Source organism: Hylobates moloch, unplaced genomic scaffold, assembly GCF_009828535.3.
Source record: "Hylobates moloch isolate HMO894 unplaced genomic scaffold, HMol_V3 SCAFFOLD_2, whole genome shotgun sequence".
Lineage (NCBI taxonomy): Eukaryota > Metazoa > Chordata > Mammalia > Primates > Hylobatidae > Hylobates > Hylobates moloch.
In genome coordinates this window covers 30,584,890-30,610,716 of record NW_026652277.1, presented here as the reverse complement: position 1 = coordinate 30,610,716, position 25,827 = coordinate 30,584,890, and the positions used below count along the sequence as shown (strand labels likewise).

Sequence of the window (25,827 nt, the reverse complement as noted above, 5' to 3'; positions counted from 1 at the left end):
TGGGCATGGTGGTAGGTGCCTGTAATCTCAGCTACTCAGGAGGCTGAGGCAGGAGAATCGCTTGAACCCAGGAGTCAGAAGTTGTAGTGAGCCAAGATTCCGCCACTCCACTCCAGCCTGAGCGACAGAGTGAGATTCTGTCAAAAAATAAAAAAAATTAAAAAAAAAGAATGAAGTACCAAATGCCTCAGTGGAAACTCTACTTGTTAACTTATGGACAGCATTGTAGGGTAATTAGGAAGTAGGTAACCAGCTTTTTCACTGGATGGCCCCAAAATATTATTTATGTAAGTCTATTCACCTATGCTTTTAACTTTTTCTAGAATACTCTTCAACTAACTGTAGTCTGCACTTACATATCCAGTTCCCAGCACGCTGAGATTAGAATGCAGGAAGAAAACTGGGAAATTTCACCATTCAGAATGCACAATTTAACTTGTTCTCCCTGTTTTCAGTCTAGTGTGTAATTCGTGCCACCCAGTGTGCCTTGTGTACCATGTCCAAAACTACTTCTGTTCAATTTCTCTAATGAAGAAACCTCCCATTATGAGTGAGTGCTTCAATTCACAGGACTGGAGAAAGAACTTGGGGCTATGACTGGTTTAGGCTTTCAACCCATCCCCACGTTAAATAAGTACATTTGGATGGTTTTCCTCTCATTGATTTATTTATTAGTTACGTAAACATCGATTGAGTGCCAATGATAAAACCTGTGTACCAAGTATGAAAATTCTGTACATGCAATGTTGCAATTTGTCCTGTAGGTGTATGCTCACGTAGAAACATTAAAGAATCTTAAAGATCTTGAGTTTCTAATAAATTTTAAAGGTTACTTATCTCACCCATCCCAAGACTGGCACCCTTCAATACTTATAAGTTGTCTTTCTAATTCAATCATACAATATAATTTACTCTCATTATATTTGTAGTACATGGAGATGAAAACTAGTGCTATAATTATTTTTTTGCAATTAAGTATATAAAATAGCTATGGTTATTTACCCTGTATCCCAAATAAGTAGCAAAAGCTGGACTACAAATAAGGTCACCAAAATCCTCTTCCATTTTTTATTTCCTTTTCTCTTTCACTGGGATATACTTGCCTGCCTTTTTCTTTTATGCAATTGATTGTTGATCATTCTGTTCCCACATTAGGAAGAGATTACCTCATCAGCTAACTCATTCTTGATGTTCTTTGCATTTCACAGAGCCTTTCTTCACGTCTTTCCTTTTTCCCCCCCTAGCCTGGGCAGATCTATTAAGTCAAATTGCACCATTTCCCAGAAAACCATCCATTCAATTAGAAGATTAATTTCTGGCCCCATTGCTTGCCAGAGTCCCAAAATGGTATCTGTATATTGGTGTATTCAGGGTGTGTTAACATAGCCAGAATTGAAGGATTTGGAATATTGGAATAGGAGATAGAGGAAAAATACAGGAATGCACAATCCCATCTTACTATTTCAGAAACTGAAGAAGTAATGGCAAAGGAACTAGGCAAAGGAAAACCATGCTGGCTTTGCAGAAAGACTTGTATTCAAATTTAGCTGATATTACCCAAGCAAGCAAATTCACATATCTGAGATTGAATTTCCTCACTGTAAGCTGAGGATACAAGTGATATATACTTCAAAGATTGTTAATCTTTAAATGATATAAAATTAGAAAATACCCAGCACAATACTTGACATGTGGTATATGTTCAACGCATTATAATTAAAACAATTCTACTTTTTCTTTTCTCAGTTTAGCGTCTGTTTCTTGGATTCTAGTGGAATCAGAAGTTAGGGAAAATAATAGTGCTGGAGTGTGTGAGGGAAGGAAGACCCTATATTCTAACAGAACAAGTTGGCTTAGTCATCTTCTTATAATAATTATTATTAGGCAGCTTTCATGATAATTGCTAATTCATGCAATAACCCCACATAGTTGGCATTAATAACCTCATTTTAGAGATAAAGAAACTAATGCTCAGTAAGTACCAGTGTCTTGCCCAAAGTGATAAAACCAGGAAGAGGAAGAGGCAGGATTTGGACCCAGATTAATCTGGATCTCATGCCTGAGCACATGGCATCACAAATTTCCATCACTGATACATTTATTCCTGGATTACTTGTTAATATTTATTTATTCCTTCTAACCTATAAGATCCATGAAGGAAGAGACCAAACTAATCTGTTTTTCCCCATTGTATCTCTGGTGCCAAGATCAGTGCTGAATTCACAGTAGAAACTATGAATATTTGGTGAATATTAACTGAATGAAATGATAGAAGTGACAAGATCCACATCAATGTGGGTAGAACAGAAGACTTCATTAACACTCTGGAAGGTAATCAGAAGACTATATCAGTCTACTGATTCCTAAATTTATCCTGCTTTAAACCATCTTATGTCCAAAACACTACCAATTTGAAGGGAAGAGCCCACACAGAACTGGACAAAGCTCTAGGTTATTCATATATAGCTAAGCACTCTAACTGCTTCCACAAAGCTTAAAACATGAAGCTCTATTTCACCATCATCATCATCCCCTTACCCCAGAGACATAACTTATTAATGCAAAACTGAACCCATGTTGGCTGGGCGCGGTGGCTCACGGCTGTAATCCCAGCACTTTGGGAGGCTGAGGTGGGCGGATCACAAGGTCAGGAGATTGAGACCATCCTGGCTAACACAGTGAAATCCCATCTCTATACTAAAAATACAAAAAATTAGCCAGGCATGGTGGCGGGCACCTGTAGTCCCAGCTACTTGGGAGGCTTAGGCAGGAAAATGGCATGACCCCAGGAGGCAGAGCTTGCAGTGAGCCGAGATCGCACCACTGCACTCCAGCCTGGGTGACACAGCAAGACTCCGTCTCAAAAAAAAACAAAAAACAAAAAAAAAAACAAAACAAAAACTGAACCCATGTTGATTCATTTTATCAAGAGATATGTTTCTGATTTTTTATCCCATTGCTGTTGTACTAAACCAGATCTTAGGTTAACAATCACAAGAATAACTCATTTTCATAAGTAAAATTTTTTGAAGTCTGCCTATTTTCAGATATATTTTCCTCTACTTTTTTTTTTTATCCCTGTAATATTGAAGAGGATTGGGTTCATTAAGCTTGAAGAATACAGAGGAATTAACACGGATTTATGGTCTTTAGTGACAGAATTCTTGATTTAAGACAAATCAGGGAAAGAAAATGAGCACTTGGCATGGCATAGATACATTGGTAGTAAAACTATGTCCATAAATCATGCAAAGAGATGAATGCCTATTGGGTGAAATTTTTCAGCATCAATGGGCAATTTTCTATTTGCCTCTCACACAATTAATAGAACAAAGATCTTTCTTCAGAATCCATGTGACTGATTTCGGGTAGAATATAATTTCCCTTTCAATTTCCAATTGCTACTGAGTTGCCCTTGGCATTTTGCAGTGCAACAAAGTTGTATATGACCTTTTTGAGAGCTACTCAGCTACAGGGACCCCAAAATGTCAAGTGCAACTCAGTTGCTCTCAGAAATTTTCCACTTGCAATTCACTTGTACTTGAAATTGATCACATATAATGCAATTGAAATGCAAAAAGAGAAAAAAGACCTTGTAGAAACTGTTAGGAAAATTTATTCATATCATTGTAAATGTGACAGAGTATAATGGTCTCTGTCCTCATTAGTGAAATACGGTCAAGTGGATTGAAGTAGGTCTTAGATCAAGTGCCTTGGATCCTCCTCCCTGGCTAGGTGACCTTGTCCAAACCATTTAGTTTAAGGACATAGTATGTATATCACAGGTGCTCTCAGAATAGTGACATATTTATCATTATTTGTAAGCCTCATGTTCCTGTTTTTCTCCCTTGACTCTGCCTCATTCTTTTCCATGAGAGAGTGCTGGTGTAGCTCTGCAAAGGAGAAATTGTTCTGACCTGTGTTCATACTGTCCATTGAAGAGGAGCAAGTCAGCTTGTGTAACCCAGGTGTTGTTTGCTCTTTCTGTCATTCTCACAGTAGAACATCATGATCCCCTGGCTTCTTCACAGAAATACTGAATGAAACCTGAGAAGTGCTTTGCAGACCATCTGTTAGCATGTTGACATAATGATGATAAACTTTTCAAGCCTCATCTTCCAAGAATTCAATTCCTTTATATTAGTGAAAATGGAAAGGAGGCAGTAATCAGCTGTAGTGTGAACTGACATTAAAAGATTTTCATTACACAAGACAATGAATGCGAATATTATCAAGCACTTAGATTTTCATTTGACAGCACAATGAATTCTGGTCTTTTTCCACTTAACCTATGATGTTACTATTTGTTAAAAGCATCTGTAGGAAGAAGTTTAATTGACCTATAAAAGTTGTTCTTACCTGGCAGTGATTTGCTTCTCATAAGACATTTGTCAATGTCTGGAGACATTTTGATTGTCAAGACTAAGAACAGTACTAGTGACATCTACTAGGCAGAGACCAAGAATGCTGCTAAACGTATTACAATGCACTGGACAGCCCCATAACAAAGAATTATCCAGTCTGAAGTGTCAACAGTAACACTGTTAAGAAACTCTTAACTGGATTATTTCCATTGTTAAGCCAGAGTAAACAAATACTTTAGAGAATGATTATTTAAAGATGAAATCACAGGTGCATCAAACAACCATATGAAACAGCTATCCACACCTACTGTCTTTTTAGTCACTTTAGATTTCTTGAATTCAGAATATTTTCCACCAGGACTTTTAATATGTGATTCTTTGTAATCTAAGTAAGTAGCTATTCGAGAAAAATAAGATGCTTCCTGAGGTTGGAAAATTGAAAAGAGTCTCCCCTAATGGACCAGCAGCATTGTGTAGTGAAATTCATGAGGATTATGAAGCCAGATGGAACAGAATTTTACTGAAGAATGACACTTACAGTTGTGTAACTTTGTGCAAATTACATAACCTTGCTTCACTTGTTTTTGGTTTTGGTTTTGGTTTTAAAGAAATGTAATACCTACTTCACAGAGTTTTCATGAGAACTAAAACTATATATGTACAGTGGCCTGCACAGGGTAGCATGTAGGAAATGGTAGTTCCTGTGATGGAAGGTACTCTGTAGACACAGAGGTGAAAGTAGACCTGGCATATCACCCCAGTTAGGATGCCTTTTGCTTCTTCCCTTTTGCATGGGTTTCATATGCCAACACATCATCTTGCCTGACTTTTCCAAAGTATTTATTAACTTCCACTATTTAATACTATCTAAAATAAAGGGGCCAGCCCTATCCTTTTGGAATTTTCAATCTGCATTTATGTAATTTGAATCTTGTAAGCAGAATTAAACTCTAATGTTTGTTCAAAGTGAGCATAATCATATAGCTTATCTTTAAATTTAGGGAAGAACAAAATATTAGAGTACCAGGTTTTATCATCCTGTGAAATATAACAGTGCAAATCATGACCCCACTGCTACTTCCTGGGACAGCAACATTTCTTGATTAGGGGGAGAGGAAGGGAAGTTACTTTTGATAATCACTAAGCATGAACCAAAAAGTAAACTCATTATAGTTTGCAGAGTCTTCCATTGGCTGCCCAAATTACTTCTCTTTGAAACAAAAGAAAATTGCTCAGAATGTTACTAGAGTTATGTCCATACTTACCATTTCCTTATTACATACAAATGGGTAATAAGAGAATTAAATAGATGATCCCAAATGAAGTCTCATGGGAGGAGACTAACCCCCAGTCCAGTGCTATACAAGCAATAGTTGTTCAATACCTGCTGCCTTATGCTAACAGGAGGGAGGAAGACTGCCCACCCAGTGGTGACTGGAGGTTTTACTAATAAACTCATTGCCATGGTCTCAAGCTGTAATTACAGCAAGCTCCACAAACCAATTGTCATCACTCAGAATGGCTCACCTTCCTGGATTATAAACATTTCTAGAATGTAAATATTTGTGTTTGTATCAAAAGATGACATATGCAAATTAAAACAATTTGTGTTCTACTCTGGTAAAAGTTAGGTCCCTTAGTAGTAGAAAAAAAATTTATAGTGGGATTTCCCAAATCTTCCTTTAGGAGATGCTTTCAATGATAACACTTCTATCAAACAAAGTTTTTGTTACAACTTGAAAGGAAAATTAATGTTTTCTCCTCTGGAAACTAAAGCGTTTATTAATACCACCACCGAATTAGAATTTTTACGCCATTTTTCTTCATGTGGCAATGTGTTTTCCAACTTTCCATCTCTGCTTATCTGGATAGTAAGCTGTAACCCAAGTCAGTGATCTCATATATTCTGGCTGACCATTTACAGATTCTTCATAAAAAAAATAATGCCACAACTCCACCTACATATGTCTGCCATGCAGTAAACTGGTTTCAGGTGAAAGATTTTTATACTATGTGGCTGATGTGGCTGTCTGTGTCCACACCTTCTTGAATGTACCTGTTGAAATGTAATGGCCTGTATTTGATAAGGTTTCTCAAGTTAATAACCTATAAATACTGCTAGCACAATTAAATGGTGGCTTTGAACTGACTGGAGCACTCAGTCTCTCTTGGTGAATTTGCAAAGAGGCTACCTACATACATCTTTCCTCTAAGCTTCAGATTAGTCAATATGACTGCTTATAGGATTAAAACATTCTGTTTCCTGTATTTGCTGGCTAGAAAAAAGGGGTTATTTACACTGTGGTTGCTTGTTTGTTGGTTTTTTACTTTATTGAGCCTTTTCGTGATTAGATTTAAACAGTATAAATTAGGAAGCTGGGGGAAACAAGGCAGGGAGAATAGAGCTACAAGGATTGAGTTGTGATTCTGACCCTTCCTGATGGTTCCTCATCCCTATCCCCTCTTATCAGTAGGCACTAATGGCACATTTGACCTTTATTTAAATGAACACACCAAAACAGAGGACAGTATGAAAACTATGACTGTGTCTTATTTACCTTTGCACCCTCAAGAGTTGGCTATGTAGTTAGCAACTTAATGAAAGGTGTTTTGGTGAAAAATAAACACACTGCTACCATCCTGTACTGTATCATCCCCTGAAAGCCCAGAGCACAATACGAATCTATGTATTTTATTTTATATAAAAATCTCTATTTTCAAGCCTTATCATCAATGATAGCTGTACAGCTCTAAATAACATTTCACTGTTCACATCTAATGGACAACCATCAAGGGATTTGTGGTTTATCATTCACAAAATGAATGTTGTTGTTAATTGCACAGGTTTTTGTCACTATAGCCACTTATGAAATAATTCAAAATAAGATTTACCAGATTTTCTAAGAAGGGCAGCTATGGAAGGGTCCCTTTGCTTGAAATAGACCACAAATGAGGTTGACATGAAGACTGTTCTCGCAGATGCAGCCTGGAAAGACAAGTAGTGCAAGTGAACTCATTAAATTTCCCCTTCTCCTCCTCCTCTGCTCTTCTGCTAGTTCTGCTTTGCTTAACATTTTGAATATTTAATGTTATGCTAATTTTTTCATTCAATGTCATATTCTAGAGAAAATTTTACAGAAGTCATTCTACCAATGTTTAAAATAAAAAAGGGTGTTATTCGGGAAATTTGTATTCTTTGGGATTATTTTAAACCTCAAAAATTGTTTTGTTGTCTGTGGACTTTTTATGTTTAAAGGTAGTGACAACAACTAATAATGCATTCATATTTCTTTTTTCTCAAATTTCAGTTTTAGGTAGGAAAAGAAAATAAGATTTCACTGGGGAGAGAGTCAGCAAAGTTGACATATATCCTAATTACTTTGATAGCATGTTTTGAACATTTATGAGGTAAAGTTTTTAAGAATTCAAACACATAGGGAAAGGATTGTCTCAACATATGATAAAAAATTACCACTGATCTGTGATTTAAAACTTTCTCATTTTTATGTTAGTCTAAGCCCCCCAGGTTATAAATAATATTTTCCTCAAAACATAGCATTCTACTTAAATTCATACTCACCTAAGAGTTTTTCCCAGCACCATTGGACCTGGAGTGTCTTGGGAAACAAGAATTGGTAACATCTCAGAATGTTAGAGCTGAGTGAAACATTAGAGATCGTCACATCTAAGCCCTAACTTTATTGTCAAGAAAATAAAGGCCAGAAGGGTGTTTGGGAGAAAGAGGGAAAAGCCCTTTTTCCATGTCACTCATGTGGTTGCTATGAAAAGAAAACTATAGCCCATCTTCTGTGCCAAGTTGGCTAGTATTCTGGTATACAGCTTTTTGGTTATAATACATTTAAAACAAATTCTCGTCTAACTAACCACAACTCTTGCTTTACAAAATAATGTACTTTTGTATATAAATCCGAGTGACCTATAACCCTACACTCAGTTCTCACCCTGTTATGGATTTTATATCTACCTCTTGTAAAGGTGGTATGGGGTGGCTGAACATGGTAAATATAAAGTACATAAAGTCTTTTAGAACAAAGGTTTTGCTAGTTGAAGCAATTTTAAATGTTTCAGCTAATAGGAACTATAAAGATAGAAAGATGAACAGATTTGGAAATTTTACTTGTATCTATTCTAACGGAATATGTGTCCTTGACAGGTGTGTTTGCTTCAGCGATAATTTTGATGGGCTAGTGCTTTCTTCAGGAAATAAGATAGAATAGGTCTTTTCCCAAAGTTGCCTCATATTTAAAAATACCTCCCCAACTGAAAGTGATGGGAAGACAGTGTGTTTGGCAATATGCTAATTGCTAGTTGTTTTCTTTTTAGAAAGTGAGACTCATCTGTAGGTGGGAGAAAGGGAACCTAGAGGTATGGGTGCAACTGCAGGTGAATTAAAGGAGAACTCAGAGGTGGGTAAAACAGATAGAGGGAACCTTTAAACTCTGGGCATGACCTACTACACGTCTGCTTTTAAACAGTCCTATTATCAGCATTTTCACAATTACCCCACTCATAGTATCCTACAGTCTCATCCCAATATTCTGCCCTTGTCCCCAGCTGTTCCGAATATAAGCCCTGGTGAAATCGCGACAATAAATATCCTTGTAACTTCTTAATCTAGTAACTGAAAGAGAGCATTTATTTGTTTAACATTTACTGTTACTTCACACAGGCTGAGCATTTGTTATCATCAAAAAGGATTCCAGTAACATATAGGGTGTAAAGTGATTTGTAACAAATTAATGCCAAAAAGCTGGAAAAATAATTTCATTTCCAAGTACTTTGTAGCTTCAAACCTCAGCAGAATTTTAAAAGCTTATCAATTAATGTAATTTTTATTTGAAGAATTTATTGTCTGAATAGATCTTTGGATTCAGGTCATTTCCCATATTAATGATGCCAGCTTTTTCCTCTTAAACATTAGTTATATCTTAACAATATTGGCAAAAAAGCACAGAGACCGCATGTTATTAAAATTTTTAAAGCATTGCATTTTAAAGACTTTTAAAACTAGCAAATAGAAGAAAATCAAGTACCTCTTACAACATTTATTTTAATATCCTAACATATATTCATACACTATATATTCCTCAATATATTTTATTTTAGGAAAAATGTAAGTAAGCCGCAAACCCAGAACTTGCCAGTTAGTCATATTTAGCATGTTTTCCATGTACTAACTTGAAGCAGAAAACTGGTTTTCAACCAAAAATATTATTTTATGTGTATACTTTTTCTCAAACACATTAAACTTTGAAACATATTTTGCCTCTTCTGTTTAAAAGAGCACAGTTGAAGGGAGTACTCTCTGTCTTGACAGCATCTGGCAAATTATACATTTTTAATAACTAATTTTTGATCAGATGGGGGGGAAATTTTCATCTAAAAAACATCTCCGGGGTTAATCACAGGTATGTTCTTGATCTTATATTGGTTTAAAGAACATTAAAACCAAAGACAGAAATCTAGGGTAACTGTCAGGATGTTTCTGCCAATCACAGTGGTCCAGCACTATCCGGTTAAAACACGTTCACTCCCACAGGCCTCAGCTCAATTATCCCAGGAAATTCTGTCGAACTGCTAAAAGGAACAAGAGATACAACTGTGTTGGAAATATTCTAAGTTCCCTTTTAATCCTCTCCCTCTATCTCCTTCTTTACCTTTATAAGAGAATAGTTACGGAGGGGAAGAGGCAGTAGTGCTATAAGGAACCACGCAATAGATTGAAGTTCAAGGCTTCTGGGTTTAAATCACATCTCTGCTAACAACAACTCTGAGATCATTGCAAAATTACTTAGCCTTTTACAAGCTAGTTACTTCCAGCTCCCTCATCTATAAACATATGAGGTTGGACTAAATCTCCAAAGCCTTTTCCAGTTCCCAAACCCTGTAATTCACACTGCCCATAAAAAATAAATGTAACTCTGGGATGTTCATTTTCTAAAGTAAAGTTGTAAAGAGTCTGGACTTTTTTACTAAAAAATGCCAGAAGCTATATGGAACTTTGTGGGTGCTCAATAAATATCAAACAATCAATTTTATCTTTCATCTGCAAAATGGGGTGAGTAATGCTGACTTGTCTCCCAGAATTTCATGTGAGAAATAATAAATGAGAACAAAGCACTTTTCAGATAATGAAGTAATTCGAATAAGCTGTTTTAATAGGTCTGCAGTCTAGATAGATGATGCAAGAATAAAGTGTCTTTTTTATTATTACATCTGTGAAATACAAGAGTCTTTTTACCTATTTAAGGAGAAACAGTCATTATCTTTGCTTATCATCAGAAAGTCAACATGGGTAATTTCTGTGCAAATGGAATTTTTCATATGATTTTAACATTTATCGCTTTTAAAAGAATGCAGCTTTTATTCTTACCTGATATCAAAATGGAATCGTATCTTGATTTAAATAGTTTAATGAGGCATTGCATCAGCATTATACTACTCTGCTCAATGAAAATGCTTTCTGAAATGACTGATAAGCTGCACAAATGAGAAAATTGTAAATTTGATAATCTTCCTACTCAAAAGTAATACAATTCAGGAACTGATACTCAGGAAAATGATATATTGCATTCTGGCTTCCTGGAGACTTCTACAGTATGGATTTTTTGAACGTTTATGTTCCGTAAATAATATGTTCTATATTTTTTACAGTGTTTCAACAAAAGACAGCCAGAAGACAATCTGATGATGACAAGTTCCGTGGTCTTCCTAAGAAACAAGGTACTAACACTAACTTCAGTCTATTTAGTAATCTCTAGGTAAAATATCAAGAAATCTTATAAATACTGAATAAAGCCTCCTAGGACAGAAGTATGTAATTGTGTGCTTTATAAATCTCACTCTTAATCTCACACAATATAATTTTGCCATAATACAATTAATACAAGAAAATTATTTTAATTAACAAAGGCATGAAATGGCCTTATCAGAATGTTTGTGGTAGTATTGTCGATGTTATCATGAGGGTTCCAGGAAGGTCAAGTAAGAAAAATTCTCTAAGATGCATCAGAGGCTGTGTTTTCATAGACCTATAAGGGAAGCCTCTGGAACCTAACTTGGTAGGAGTGGCAAATGATTTGATTCCTCCAAAGAAAGGGGCTAGCATGAGTTTTCTATGGTTTGCACTAAATGCCAATCAAAGACTGCATCCTTTTCAACTGTTCTCTTGCCTTCAGCACTTGATCTAACATTTCTTGAACAATTATTTGTTATGCAGAGAAGAGCTGAAAACTGTAGCCACAGAAATATCTTCCACAGACAGAATATTTTCTGCCTCCAGTTTTCCCTGAAATGTTTGTCTTCTACTGAAAAGAAAGACTCTCGCAGATTATGTATTATGATTTTTTGTCTGACAATAAGGCCTTATTCAAGGTTCAAAAATGAAAAACATTAAAGGTGGCAGAGGTAGGGGGTAACATTAGCTGCCCATGATAATGAATGTGTATATACAGGCCCATCTTTGAAATAACTTCAGTCCAAACTAATATTTCCTTGAAATGGTGCCAGTAAATTGTTGAGAGAGACACTGGAATAAAACCAGGAAATTATTTCACAGCGACTACTAACCACTCCCAGTCAGGCTCCTTTTTTGCCATTGTGAAAATGGCTGGGAATGGATTGCACCAAATTCTAACACCCACTGAACTATTAAATACAGACCTTCCATGGACCTGCTCCTAGGACATTATGAATCATCCTTCAAACAAGGGTGCATTCTTAAAGGAGTGATTCTCACCCATCACTTCAAGTGGCATTATTTCACAACAGCAAGGTGGTACTTAGATCATCTTCCAATTAATACATGGTGTTCGAATGCAACACATGATGAAGCTGAACTTTTATGCTCTCATGAAACACTTGAATACACTGCTTGTAAATTTACATGCAAAAAACTCTTTGACAGTTTTCCATTTTTAGTGATTTCATATTTAAGGAGGAAGATAGATGTTTTTTAAGTCTACTATTATCCTCCCACTGTGCCTTTAGCTCTCTCAAGAAATAAATGCAAAGCTCCATGTGAGATCATTGTATAATTAGGATCAGAACAGCTACTAAAGAATTAAACGAAGTAGATAAGATTATTTCTACCTGGCCTCCCCTACATACCTCACAGAGCTTTGGAAAGAATGAACAGAGGAGATGCTTTGAGCTTTTTGGGAGAAAAATCCCTGAAGTGTTTTTCTTATAAATTATTCAATTACCATGTTTTTAATTAAATTATGTTAGAATTAAGGGGAAAATGCGAAGAAGGCCACAAGAGATGAAGGGAAATGACGAGTATCAAGTGTAATGAAGAGATTCTTGGAATGTTTGATCTTATCAATTATCCTTCTGGCTGTCCCACAGAGAGCAATGCAAGGAAGGGCTGCTAGTATCTGTTAAGCTTAGAAGAGCCCTGTCATTATTCTACCATGTACAGACAATTAGTACCCATCTGCCCACAGAAAAAGGGGAGGAGAGGGTGGTAAAGGGAAACAAGGACCTAATTATGCAATATTGTATTGATTACTATCTGTCCATATCTTGTTACCTAATTTGCATAATCAAGGTCAATTACCTCTAGATTTTTAAAAATTCTGTGGGGACTCAGATACTAACATTTTAATCATATTTGGTCTGTAATACTTTTTCTGTGTACATACTTAAATCCAACTTATCAATGATATTTTTGATTAGTCATCTTAGAGCAGTTTCCTTAGATTCCTTTATTCCTGAACATCAGTAATGTACCAGAATGGAAGAGCATATTGTTTTATTTGTAAGGACTAAGGGAACATCAATCATTATCAAATGTTTCTTTAAAAACCTCCCTGATAACTATAGTGTGCAGGGAAATCAGCAGTTAGCATGAAAAAAAGATAATTTGGAATACTTAGTAATAAAAGAATTAAGTACCTAAATACCTAACGAGGCTGATTTCATCCAACCATATTTATCTAAACTGTTGCAGATATTATGATCATTCAGTCCATGTAACATACTACGCAATGAAAACTGCTTATTACCTAATTAATGAATATTCTTCAAATATCCTGGGATTTCATGGTGTACTAGGAAAAGCAGTACATGCTTCACCAGTGATAATCTCTTTATTTGGTAGACCAATAAAAAGGGCCTTTTATGTAATGTTTGTCAGAGGCAAGATTTTCTAAAGGGACTAGACAAGTTCTCTAAAGAAGGAAAAAAGGAATTATTATTTAACTCTTCTATATGCTGGAGGGAAAAGGGATTATGAGAGCCAACTACTTTCCCATTGAAAGTATAAGCATTTCAAGTGCACTAAGTTTAAGACTGGCAAGGGATTGCCAGGAAGTTACATTATTGCTAAGTCAAGGAATTTTCCTAAGGAGGAAAAAATAATTAATTGGCACCATTTCCATGGAAACTCAACAGATTCTTCAACTCAGTTTTCACATTTTGAAAAAATGTAAGGAAAAATGCTGAGGACTTTGGATCACAGATAAAATTTTCCATCAAAACAGTTTTAAAGTCAATTTTCCCAATTTGGATTTGAAATTAGAAAATGCTAAGGAGTGCTATCATAGATGAACAAGCTGCCACTTCACTTCCATCCTCCTTCCCAAAATTGAGCTTTACAGAGCAGTCAAGGGTTTGTTCTTCAATGCTACCAGCCAGAGAACTGCATTTGCCAGTGTGTTTGGAGTTGATCAGGATTTTGAAGTCTGGCTTATGTTATTGAAGCTCACAGAGGACTGATTCATACCCTCAATTCCAGTTATTAAACCTATAATAAGGGAAGATGGCTTTCCAGTGACTAGATTGCTTGCATTATTTGGTCGCTGCCAGATAATAAAGTTTCTATAAAATATACTTAGTCATTAGAAGATTTCTAAGTGACCACGATCAAGTCAAAAATGTTGAAAGAATTTAAAGGCTCCTTATTCAAAGATGGAAATATCTGGCTAATTTTCCCTGTTTTACAAAATCATATATAGTCTAGGGTCACATTTATTCACATCTTGGACTGTACAGAAGGGCTTTTTCTATCTATATCAAGATCATCCCCATCTTACCTTGGATATGACACGTGGCAACTGATGAGGTTCAAGCATTCTTAACAAGCTGCCTCCCTGTGATCATAGATTACATCCACAGATCTCCTCAGCCATATAGTCAAATGAAACTTATCAAGGGTGTGTTGTTGCTCTCACTCTTAGAGGGCAAACTGTTAGTGTAGGCAGCTAGGCAGACACAGCAGGGCAGGAGAGGGCCACCCGCCCAGGAATGTCAGATGACCACCAGGTGATGGTTAGGTAGTTGTTAAACTGTTTCTTTAAAACCGTAATTGGTCACAGCCAGTACCAGCAAAAGGCAGTCTCTTAATAGGAAACACCTGAAGCTGGTCATCAGCAGCTTCCCAATAAGATCTCAGGAGTTGGGCAAGTGGGCGCAAGCATGGGCACTAAGAGGCAAAATGGTGGGGTTTAACTGGTATATGACTTTTCTCTAGGAACGCTCAACTGGTAAGGAAAAAACACCTAAATGAGCATATGTACAACTTCAGTAAACATACTGCACACGCAGCTCCTCCCAAGTGCTGGCAGGGCACTGCATTTGCAGAGAGTCCACCCCAAGGAAAAACCAAGGGAGGAGAGACACTAACCCCGTAACCATACCAATGTTTAAAACCTCATGCCAAGTGTTGAACAGTGCACTTGGATCTCTGAAGTTGCCCACTTGGCCCTCTTCCAAGTGTACCTTACTTCCTTTCATTCCTGCTCTAAAACCTTTTAATCAACTTTCAATACTACTCTATCTAAAACTTGCCTTTCTCTCTCCTGTGCCTTATGCCCCTCAGCCGAATTCTTGCCTCCAAAGAGGCAAGAATCAAGTTGCTGCAGATCTGTACGGATTGGCTGTTGCTAACAAAACCATGTCTTTGAAGGGTAAGGTTCTGTGGGTAGGAGGAGCACATCCACCCTAACCAACTGCCTATACCAGTCACTTCCAACTCTAGATGAGCATAAGAATTATTTGCAGAGCTTTTAAACTTTGGTTGCCTAAGCCCTACCTTAGATATGACTAAAAGTCAAATAGATGAGACGGTAATCAGCAATAATCTCAAAATCAACATGTAAAAAAATCCCACCAAAAGAAACTATGTTTCAGAGACCACATGTGGTCAAATTTAGCCCCTAAGTAAATTACATTCTAACAATAATCCACACAATATAATTTAAAACTTTTGCGAGCATTTAAGACCATGCTTCCTGAAATATTCAAATTTCCAGCCACTCTCTATTATATAAATTTATAACTTGCAACAAATGACTATTACCATTTGTTGTCATGCTTTCTGTGTTGTTTTCTTATATTTGGAACACCTTTCTCTAAAGTCATAATTCTATCAAAAGTGAGAAAATAAAAGGGATATCAAGAGAGTCAGGTTATGAAAAAAAATGAAATAACATTTATTTTTGCTAATGAAAATTATTCAAATGTATTTAATAAGCAGGTACTAAATCTTATTTGCTCAGTAATTTTATCTGCATGGCCCCTATAGGCTTATGAGCTTGTAACCCCTAGTATAGCCCCTGCCCACCAATTCCTCACTCCAGACTACAAATTCGTTATTGGCTGGTCTTTTGTAGGGCAGGAGTGTGCATACTCATGGGAAAGAGGTAGTCAGGCAACATATCCTTTCTGTGTTCTCTAAGTGTGCATTGCTGTAGCACTTTGATAAATGTTAAATAATAAAATTGTCTAGAAGCAGGAGACCTGGAGAAATGGGGAAGATATTACCCTTACATGGGGAAAAGAGAATGCTGATCTCTGAGGTATTTTCATAAGGCTGTTTTTGCCAATACTGGATATATTAAACAGAAAAGAGGGAAAATTGTCAAAATGTGGTCATTTGTACTCCATAAAAGAATAATGGCTTCAGTTCCCTTTTCCAGTATACTTACATTTCCATTTGTCATATTGCTCACAAAAGTTTTTTGTTGTTGTTAAAGTCATACCTTGAAAATTTTGTGTAATAGCTCAGTTTTTGTCTAAAATAGCAATATGTTAGCAACCCACAGTGTTGTCTCTCAGAAATGAAATCAAAGCACACACAAAAGAGATGAAATTCTTAATAATAGGGAGAACAAAGACTGGAAAATAAGCTTACTGGAATCTAGAACTAATTCTAATTAATTCTAAGGTTGAGAAAAGTTAATTGAGACAAATTAAAAAATCAGTAGTCTACCCCTACTGTCTATGAAACAAATCAGTCCTTTGCTCAGAATAGAAGGTAGAAAGTTATTCAATCCCTCCCTTACCTTCTGACCCCAGCTACCTCTCTGCTACATAAATGTTAATTTTTACAAGTGCTCTGTGTCCCAGCTCTGATCTTTCCACATACATGCAGAAAATATTCCTTCCCATTGAAAGTGGGGGTAGGAGGGTAATGCTACACTTGGCTGGTCCTGGGACTCTAAAGTAAAGCTCTAAAATGGAGGAATGGGAAGGTCAAGAAGTCTGTTAGAAATTTACGCATGGACTTACTTAGATACATAGTGCCAGGGAATCATGTCCCGTCTCTATCGTGGCAGCTGCATTAGACAAAAGCCTGCTAAATCCTGGGATCTTGAGTTGCGAACTGCACCTATTAAAGTTTCCCACAGTCCCAGGAATTTGACCTGAACACAAGGAAAGAACCAAAGGACATATAAACACCAAAAGCCTTGGTGAACAATGATTCCGTATGATTCCATAGATGTGTTCTTTTTTTCTTTTCTTTTTTTTTTTTTTTTTGAGACAGAGTCTCGCTCTGTCGCCAGGCTGGAGTAGAGTGGCACGATCTTGGCTCACTGCAGCCTCTGCCTCCCGTGTTCATCCGATTCTCCTGCCTCAGCCTCCTGAGTAGCTTGGACTACAGGCGTGCACCACCACGCCCAGCTAATTTTTGTATTTTTAGTAGAGACAGGGTTTCACCATGTTGGCCAGGATGGTCTCCATCTCTTGACCTCGTGATCCATCCACCTCGGCCTCCCAAAGTGCTGGGATTACAGGCATGAGCCACCATGCCAGAAGGCTTAAAGTTGAGAACAAACAAGTAATATGAAAAGTTCATAAACTAAAACTACTCCAGAAAAAGGGAAGGAGAACTTTTTTTGTAAAGACTCAGAATAATTATACTTCTGTTAATGATTTATTTATTTAATGAGTAACGTATCAAAAGCACCAAGCTATCAACATGGAAATAATGAGAAATACACACACACACACACACACTAAGCACTAAGCATTTTTCAGCTAACAATTCATAACTGCTTAAATATGAAGCTTTTTATAAATATTTTAACTTTTTCAGAAGTTCTAAGGCAGTATTTCAACTTAAGTATCCCACTTTCAGGTTCAGTACTAGGCAGTTGGTGACAAAATGCAGGGGCCAAAAAAGAAATGTCAGAAAAGTTTGAACTCATAAACAAATGGAAAATATAGAGAGGAAATAGCAGCAGAAAGTCGAGGTTAGGCTGAGATGAGAGCAAAATATGTGAAAGACATTTTAGATGAGACACCAAAATGAGATTAAACATGTGACATGAAGAAAAGGTATTGACAAGAGGAAGTATGATAAAAATAAAATAAACCAAGAAGCTAAAGTTTCAACAGCAAATTAAAATCCACATTCATCACAACAAAAGGGACTCCCATTAGGTGAAAATAAATCAGTGAAGTAGAGAACATATTGAAGAAGGGTTTGTTCTCAGTACATGGAAAGACCGAAAACAGTAATAAGATGTGGAGAACAGAGATACAACTCAAGTAGGACAGGTTTTTTAAAACTAGAATAGAAAATACAATCAATGACTTTATTAAGCTAATCTTTGGAGAAGTGGGAAGTTGGAGGATGAATAATGCAGATTGAGTGGGCTCACTATGAGACAGGAAAAAGTAAGGAGAGTTGTTCATGTTTAAAAGCACCCTAGCAAATCTTTTTGATTATAAGGAAAAAGAAACAATCTTAAAGTATTGAGCAAGTACTTTAACTTAAATTTTCTACTAAAATAAATCAAAATCCATTAAAAAATTAGAGAATCTGTGTGACAGAAACTTGAGATAATGGACTACCAAGTTTATCTGAGAAAAAAATGCAACTTAAGAAGTTTATATTTAGTCAGGTATTTTGCTCATGTAAGAAGAATATAAATACAATAATTTTTGGATATCCAAAATTTTAGAAAAGATAGCCATTCTGTCATTATGAAAGTATTAACCAAAACATATTCTAACTAATGAGGAATTAAACAAAATAAAAAGCTTGAAAAGAAATTACAGTATTAAAATTACTGAAGTAAACTTAAATAATTATTGTAAATTTATTTATAAGACATGAATGTAAAATATTGGTGATAAAGAAAAATATGTACACCTAATGCTAAATGACGAGTTAATGGGTGCAGGAAATCAACATGGCACATGGATACATATGTAACAAACCTGTACATTGTGCACATGTACCCTAAAACCCTAAAGTATAATAAAAAAAAAAGAAAAATATGTAATGTAACATAATTATTACTAATTTAGTAGCAATAATCTGGTTACAATGACCAAATAATATAAAAATACTTAGGAACTAGAAAAAAAATGTTTTTTCATTCATTACTTTATTAATAAAAAAGATAAAAAATCTGAAATTTTAAAAAGTAACCACTACTTTCAAATTCCTTCATATATGTATATATGTATATACAAATACATATATATGTAAGTCTTTATAACCACATACAAAACAAGATTATGTATAACAGCAGTCATCACAATAAATTCATATCAGTTAAAACATTCTCACAGAGCAGTAACAGTCACTGAGGACAAATGGTGCTGTGTTAATCATCTGCATAACAATAGTTCATTAAAACCTCAAAGATATCTTATGAGATATTATTTTCCTTTTTAAAATGGATTGATTATTTGTAACCAAGGACACAGAGCTAAGAAATGATAGAGGTGAAATTTGAACTCAATTCTGTTATACTCTGGAGGCCAAACTTGTAATCACCTTCTGTACTATTTCAGGTAATCATATTAACAACTCTCACTACAACTTTCCTGAGCTTTAACAGAAGCCTGAAACACGACAAAGCACATTACACGTATTAGCTCCTTTAATTCTTGCAACAACTCTGTTAGAAGGGGATTATTTACCTTCATTTTATAAACAAAGAAACTGGAGTTTACAAACATGGAATGAGAAAGAGCTTTGAGCCCTCGTCTACCTGGCTCCAAATACCATGTTATACAGTCTCCCTCATGAAAAGATACAGACTGAAATGTGGACAAAAGACTGTAGCAGCAGAAAAACTCCACCTCTATCTTCTTAGGTACCAGCCAGGACTGAGAATTAAATTGATGTAAAATAGATTAACAAGAGAAAAGCATAATAGTTTCACATGGCACTGGAGCCCTCAAAGAAAATGAAGCCTCAAAGAAGCAGTTAGTCAGTTACTTAGCTACTGAATTAGACAAAGAATAGTAAACTGTGAAAATGGGGAGGCTTAAAAGATAAGAGTTATTCTAACAAGGTCTGTACAGAATTCTGTTAGTCTCAACTTCTCCTCTTTGAAGATAAGGATACTGCTTTTCCTTCTTGTACAGAGTGAGTGTCTTTACCGTGGGAATTTAGTCTTCTGCTTTTGGGAAACAACTGAAAGGTCAGAATCGTCTTTCTTGCACCTGCTGTTTTTCAATTTAAATAATTGATGTGCCAGAGTGGTATATTTTTAACTTCTTCAAGCCAAAATAAAACTATGTTCTGCTTTAAAAAGATACATCCCCAAAAATACCAAGGAAATACTCATTAATAAAATTATGTCAAGTGATAAATAAAAAGTAAAAATATCACTAGACTAATGACCAAGGCATGTTTGTATACATTTTTAACTCAACAGTTACCAGGATAAGTTTGCCAGTGAGTTATTTCAAATTCAAATAAGAGAATTTTTATATTATATGAACCATCTCATGGAGTAGAACTATTAATGTGCTAGTTATTTTATTTTTAAAAACATGATGATTTCAGTTGACAAAAAAGACAAAATTATTGTTCAACTATTCATAATTTTTTAAAAATCTTATAAAATAAGAAAGAGAATAATTTCTCAACATTATCAGAAATATCTTATTAGTTCAGAAGTAGAGGTATTCGTGTTAAGGATAGGAACAAGATAAGGATACCTACTATTAATATTTTTACTTACCATTATCCTGGAAGTTTCTAGCAACTGCAATAACATGCATCTAAAATAAAACATGTAATTATTGGGAAGGAGATACTTTCTCCATTATTTTTAGATGATATACGTACATGCCAGAAAACTTGAAAACATCAACTATAAGACTCTTAAAAATTATTTTAACTAGCTGGATATAATTAATACATAATTCACTTTTTTATATACCAGAAATATTAGTTTGGCGACATCATGAAAGAAAAGAAATTATTCACTGTAAATTCAAAACATACACAAAAAGTACCTATTAAAAAGATAGACTAATGCTATTTTCCTAATGGGAAATTAAATACTCTCAACTCTTTCTATAATAACTTATACATGTAAGGGAATCCCAGTCATTTTAATAAGATACTTTTCCTTTAGGGAGACAGATGACAGTTTGAAAGAATGTTTCTAAATTGATAGAGAAGATAATTAAGAAGAATTGAAAGGTAATCACTTGGGAAAAAAAAAGATTAGGGCAGGACTAGTAGCCATATGTGATATTAAAGTCTGTTGCTTATTCAATGCTTTAAGCTACAACACTCGGTGTTATAATGACACAAGAATCACTGGCAATGAGAGAAAGGTTAAGACTATAAAATTATTATAAAGCTTGTGTACTTACTTGAATTGAATAATGCAAAATGCTATCAAAAGTGAAACAGTACAAACACTCCCTCATCCTACTGGTGAGAGTGTATATGACAACATGTTCCAGGAAAGGAGATTGACACTAAGTATACATCAATAGCTTTAAAAGTGATCATACTCAAAAATTACATTTTTATGAGTCTATGCCAACCAAATAAATAATGCAGCCAGTGATTCATATAAAAGACTTATAAGCTCCAACAACATATAATTGTGGAGAAAAATGGAAACAAAAAATCCCTTAGTAAGAGAATGATTAAATACTTTATTGAATATACAAACTTTGGAATATAATGCTCCCATTAAAAACCACTTTTCAAAGAATATTTAATGTCATGGAAAGATTCTTAGGCTACATGACTAAGAGAAAAGAGCAGGAACTATGTCAGTATAACCCTAATTCAGAAAAAAGGAAAGAAATGGGTACTTAAAAAGGACCACCAAGACGTTTACGATACCTGTTTCTGAAGAGTATAATAATGAGTGGCAGTTATTTCAGTTTTCAGTACTCTTCTGTATTTTCTAAGTGGTGGGGAAAAAAATCATGTTCTAAAATCACAATTATTAAAATAAAACATCAAATACCAGGTGTGGTGGCTCACACCTGTAATCCCAGCACTTTGGGAGGCCAAGGCAGGCAGATCACTTGAGGCCAGGAATTCGAGACCAGCCTGGCCAATATTGCAGGACCCCATCTTTACTAAAAATACAGAAACTAGCCAGTCGTGTTGGCACACGCCTGTAATCCTGCTACTCAAGAGGCTGAGACAGGAGAATCACTTGAACTCAGGAGGCGGAGATTGCAGTGAGCCGAGATCATGCCACTGCACTCCAGCCAGGGCGACAGAAGGAGACTGCCTCAAAACAGAAACAAAAACAAAATGAAACAAAACAAAACAAACAAACAAATCTCAAAGAATATATGCAACCCTAAAGTTAAGGGGATGCAGAGGCCTTACTTGGAACTTACAAATAAATCGATAGACCAAGCATCTCCTAATGGACCTGAGCTTATATACCTACCAAGTCCCAAATTAAATAACAAAAAATAACTTAAGATTTAAATTTTTGTCACTAGTTCTCTCTCTCTTTCTCTCTCTCTTTCTCTCTCTCTTTCTCTCTCCCTGTTTCTCTCTCTCTCTCTCTCTTTCTCTCTCTCTCTCTTTTTCTTTCTTAAACGAGGGTCTGCTCTGTCACCCAGGCTGGAATTCAGTGGCTATCTCAGCTCACTGCAGCCTTGATCTTCCAGGCTCAAGCAATCCTCCCACCTCAGCCTCCCGAGTAGCTGGGACTACAGGCTAATTTTTGTAGAGATGGGATCTCTCCATGTTACCCAGGCTTGTCTGGAACTCCTGGGATCAACCAATCCACCTGCATCGGCCTCCCAAAGTGCCGGGGTTACAGGTGTCAGCCACTGCGCCTGGACCCTAGTTATTTAAGTCCTATTACTGAGAAGCTCTTTCTAAGTGCCATAAACTAATTTGGTATGATGGTACAGTATGGTGTGACATCACATGATACTTATAGTATGACATAGTACTTACAGCATGGTATATCTGGCATGGATTGAAATAGTATGCATTCCATGGGAAAGCCTATTAATAAAGTGGCAGAAATTTTTTATATTTTAAAAGCAATATAGTATTATTATAGAAAGTTGGAGATCATAAGAAAATAATTACATATGTAATATGGCATCACAATAGAATAACATATATTATCTTTTAAAATTTCTTTTCATGCTTTATTATGTATACAACTTTGATACTGTTAAAATTTTAATGTGTATATAATTTTGTATCCTGCTTTTGTACTTGTTATAACATAATAAGCACTTTCTATGTTGCCACGATATTTTTTAAATGACTACGTGATTTTTATTAAGTAAATATTTTCTATTTTAATTAGTTTTTGTTGGGCAATCAAGTTGTTTTCTTTCAAATTTTCAATAAAGTCCTTCCAGCCAGTCGCCTAGTAAATAATTTTAATGAAAAGCCCAATTTACATTCTTACCTAATCTGTAGATTTATATACTCACTACAATGGGTTGGTTGATGTTTATATGACCAATATTTGATCAAATGTCAATACTTGTAAAGAGAAATTTATTTAAAAGGAATTAATTTTAAAAACTGTAGTTTACCTTAAAGCTTTTACACTAAAAGACAAGAGTCTACCATACATAGTTAGCTGTCTGACAAATGCTTTTTAATGAAAATTATATTAAATTCATACTAACTCTTCTGAAGGTAAACTAAAAAAATATACAAAATTAGGAAGACAGAAAACCTGTCATTACTTCCTTTTCCCCATCAAATTGTTATCTAAATGCAATAAAGAAATCTTGTAAACCCTACCAAAAATTACAGGTTGCACGTTTTGGTTTGACTTGTATACCCTTAGAATAAAAGGTAGTAAAATGCCTAAATCATTTTTCTTTGCAACTTCTCATGCCTAATCCTAATTTATCAAGACAAATGCTTTAATCTCTTTACTCTTAAAAAAAAAAGGTAAAAGCAGATTTATGTAAAAATAGTTTAGTTGTAAACAATTCACTCTCAAGACAATATTTAAGACCTCGGCTGCTCCTAACTTGTTCTTTTGTTCTTTCTGCACAATCATGCAACTGAATACCATACCCCACAAAAAAGTCATCTTACTTGTATTTTATTAGCTAGATTGAGAAATATGAAAGGGTAATTGAAATAAATATTGTTCGAAGGAGTTAGTATTTGTTAAATTAAGTTAAACTTGTACATATGGCAAAGCTAAAACTGGTACAGTTTTCTGGGAAAACGTTCCTTGAGCTAACTTCCAGAACAGCAGAAAATCCAGCTGCCTGGGTTACCTGAGATATAAATGGATTCACACTTAGGCAAAAGGATGACAGAAGTGAGGTGATAGTTAAATGGCATAGCTGTTAAATGATGATGCTCAACCTCTCTCCTCTGGCAGGGATGGCACATAGAATTCTACTGCTAACTGCATTTCACGAACTGCATTTGAGTGTGGAGGCCTATAAAAAGCAAATGGTATAAGAAGCAAGATCTCAATTGTTATCTGTGCTTTTTGCTGCTGAACCAATTATCCCTCTGGCTAACTTGTGCTTCTCCAGTTCCTCTGGGATTTCATGCTCCATCATCCTTGAAGGAAGATTTTGAGTATAGGATCTGTTGACATCTTAGTTCTGGGGGAATAGATTCTGAAGAGAAAAGACAAGTCAAGAAAGCCTCTGTGTTGAATGGAAATGGTGAGAAGGGAAAAAGTAAAAAAAAAAGAAAGAAAGAAAGCCCCTGTGGGAATCAGAATTATTGGCCACAGAGAAATTTTCTGTGCACATGAATCTTTTTGGAAAGAAGCCCTCTCCGTGTCCCTTATTACAGTCCTTCTCAAAACGGAGAGGAACATTACAGGTCATTCCAGAACAACCCCAAAGCTCAAGTCCTCTTCAGACATATAACGTTTGCTATCAAATACTTGAAACCTCTTTTCCAGAACAATCAATCCTAGTTATATCAACAAATTCTTACTACTGTAGAATTTGAATGCCCTCCCCATTTCCCAAATTCTTGTTAATATTGTCTGGATAGTCAAATTCATCTGTTTCTTTCTTGAAGAAGCAGTCCCAGAAATGGGTATATCCCTCCAGGAATAGCTCACTGGTATACAGTTGGGTAGGACTGGCTATTCTCTCCTTTCAGACTCTGTGGGCATATTTAGATTTGATAGTATATTAAGATGTGTTACCTACCCCTCCTGAAATAATACAAAAAGTATGTTGCACTTAATGGAAATATGTAAATGAGAAGCTACAAACTCAAATGAGTTCCAGCAGCCAGGCAGGTAGCAGACATGTGTTGTCATCCAGGAACTCTAATGTGTGGCAAGGATTGCAGTAACCTAGAGAGCACATAGCATCCTTAAAGTCATGCAGGCCTATTTATGTCTTTAAACACCATGGCGGACAAGGGCAACACTGAGTTCACCCATGGTTTCCCAGTTTGCTACCACTGTGCCTCAAGCCAGGCCACAAATTCCTTTTGTGCTGAGCAAATAATACATAGCATGCTCCAAAATAAACTCTTTTGAAAAGGAAGCATTTTACTACAAAATGACTGATTATTTGTTTAAAATCTTTCAGAAATAAATTTTCAAATGATCCTAAGCCTTTTGTGACATTTGGATGTTGGTTAACATCTCCTTTCCCAAAGATAGAAAGACTGTTTATTCTAAAGATATTTATTGTTAATATTAATGTTAACATTTATTTAGCTTACTGTGTGGCAGGCACTATGCTAAGTATTTTGTGCACATGATTTCTGATAATCCTCAGAAACAGAAGACAAAATTGGCACTGCCGTCAACTAGCGAAGTATATAACTTTTGCTACTGCCCTTTCTCTCCTTGTCCTTTTCTGTGTCTCAGTAATGAGACACTTTTTTTTCACCCATAAGACTGGTTTCCAGGCACCTCCATCTTTAGAAAGAAACCCATTAAAAATGTACTGGTTTATTCTTTGACTGCTCATAGAGAGTTAAGAAGAAGCTACTCCAATGGCT

At 35.6% G+C, this 25,827-nt stretch overlaps 1 protein-coding gene across 1 annotated transcript in view; it reads left to right on the top strand.

Moving 5' to 3' along the window:
- The window catches only part of BANK1 (B cell scaffold protein with ankyrin repeats 1), a 286,830-nt gene that overhangs the window by 242,412 nt on the left and 18,591 nt on the right, over nucleotides 1-25,827 (top strand). The window contains exon 11 of the mRNA XM_032177982.2: nucleotides 11,040-11,108. Within this exon, the coding sequence (XP_032033873.1) occupies nucleotides 11,040-11,108 (69 nt within the window). The remainder of the gene's footprint in view (nucleotides 1-11,039; nucleotides 11,109-25,827) is intronic.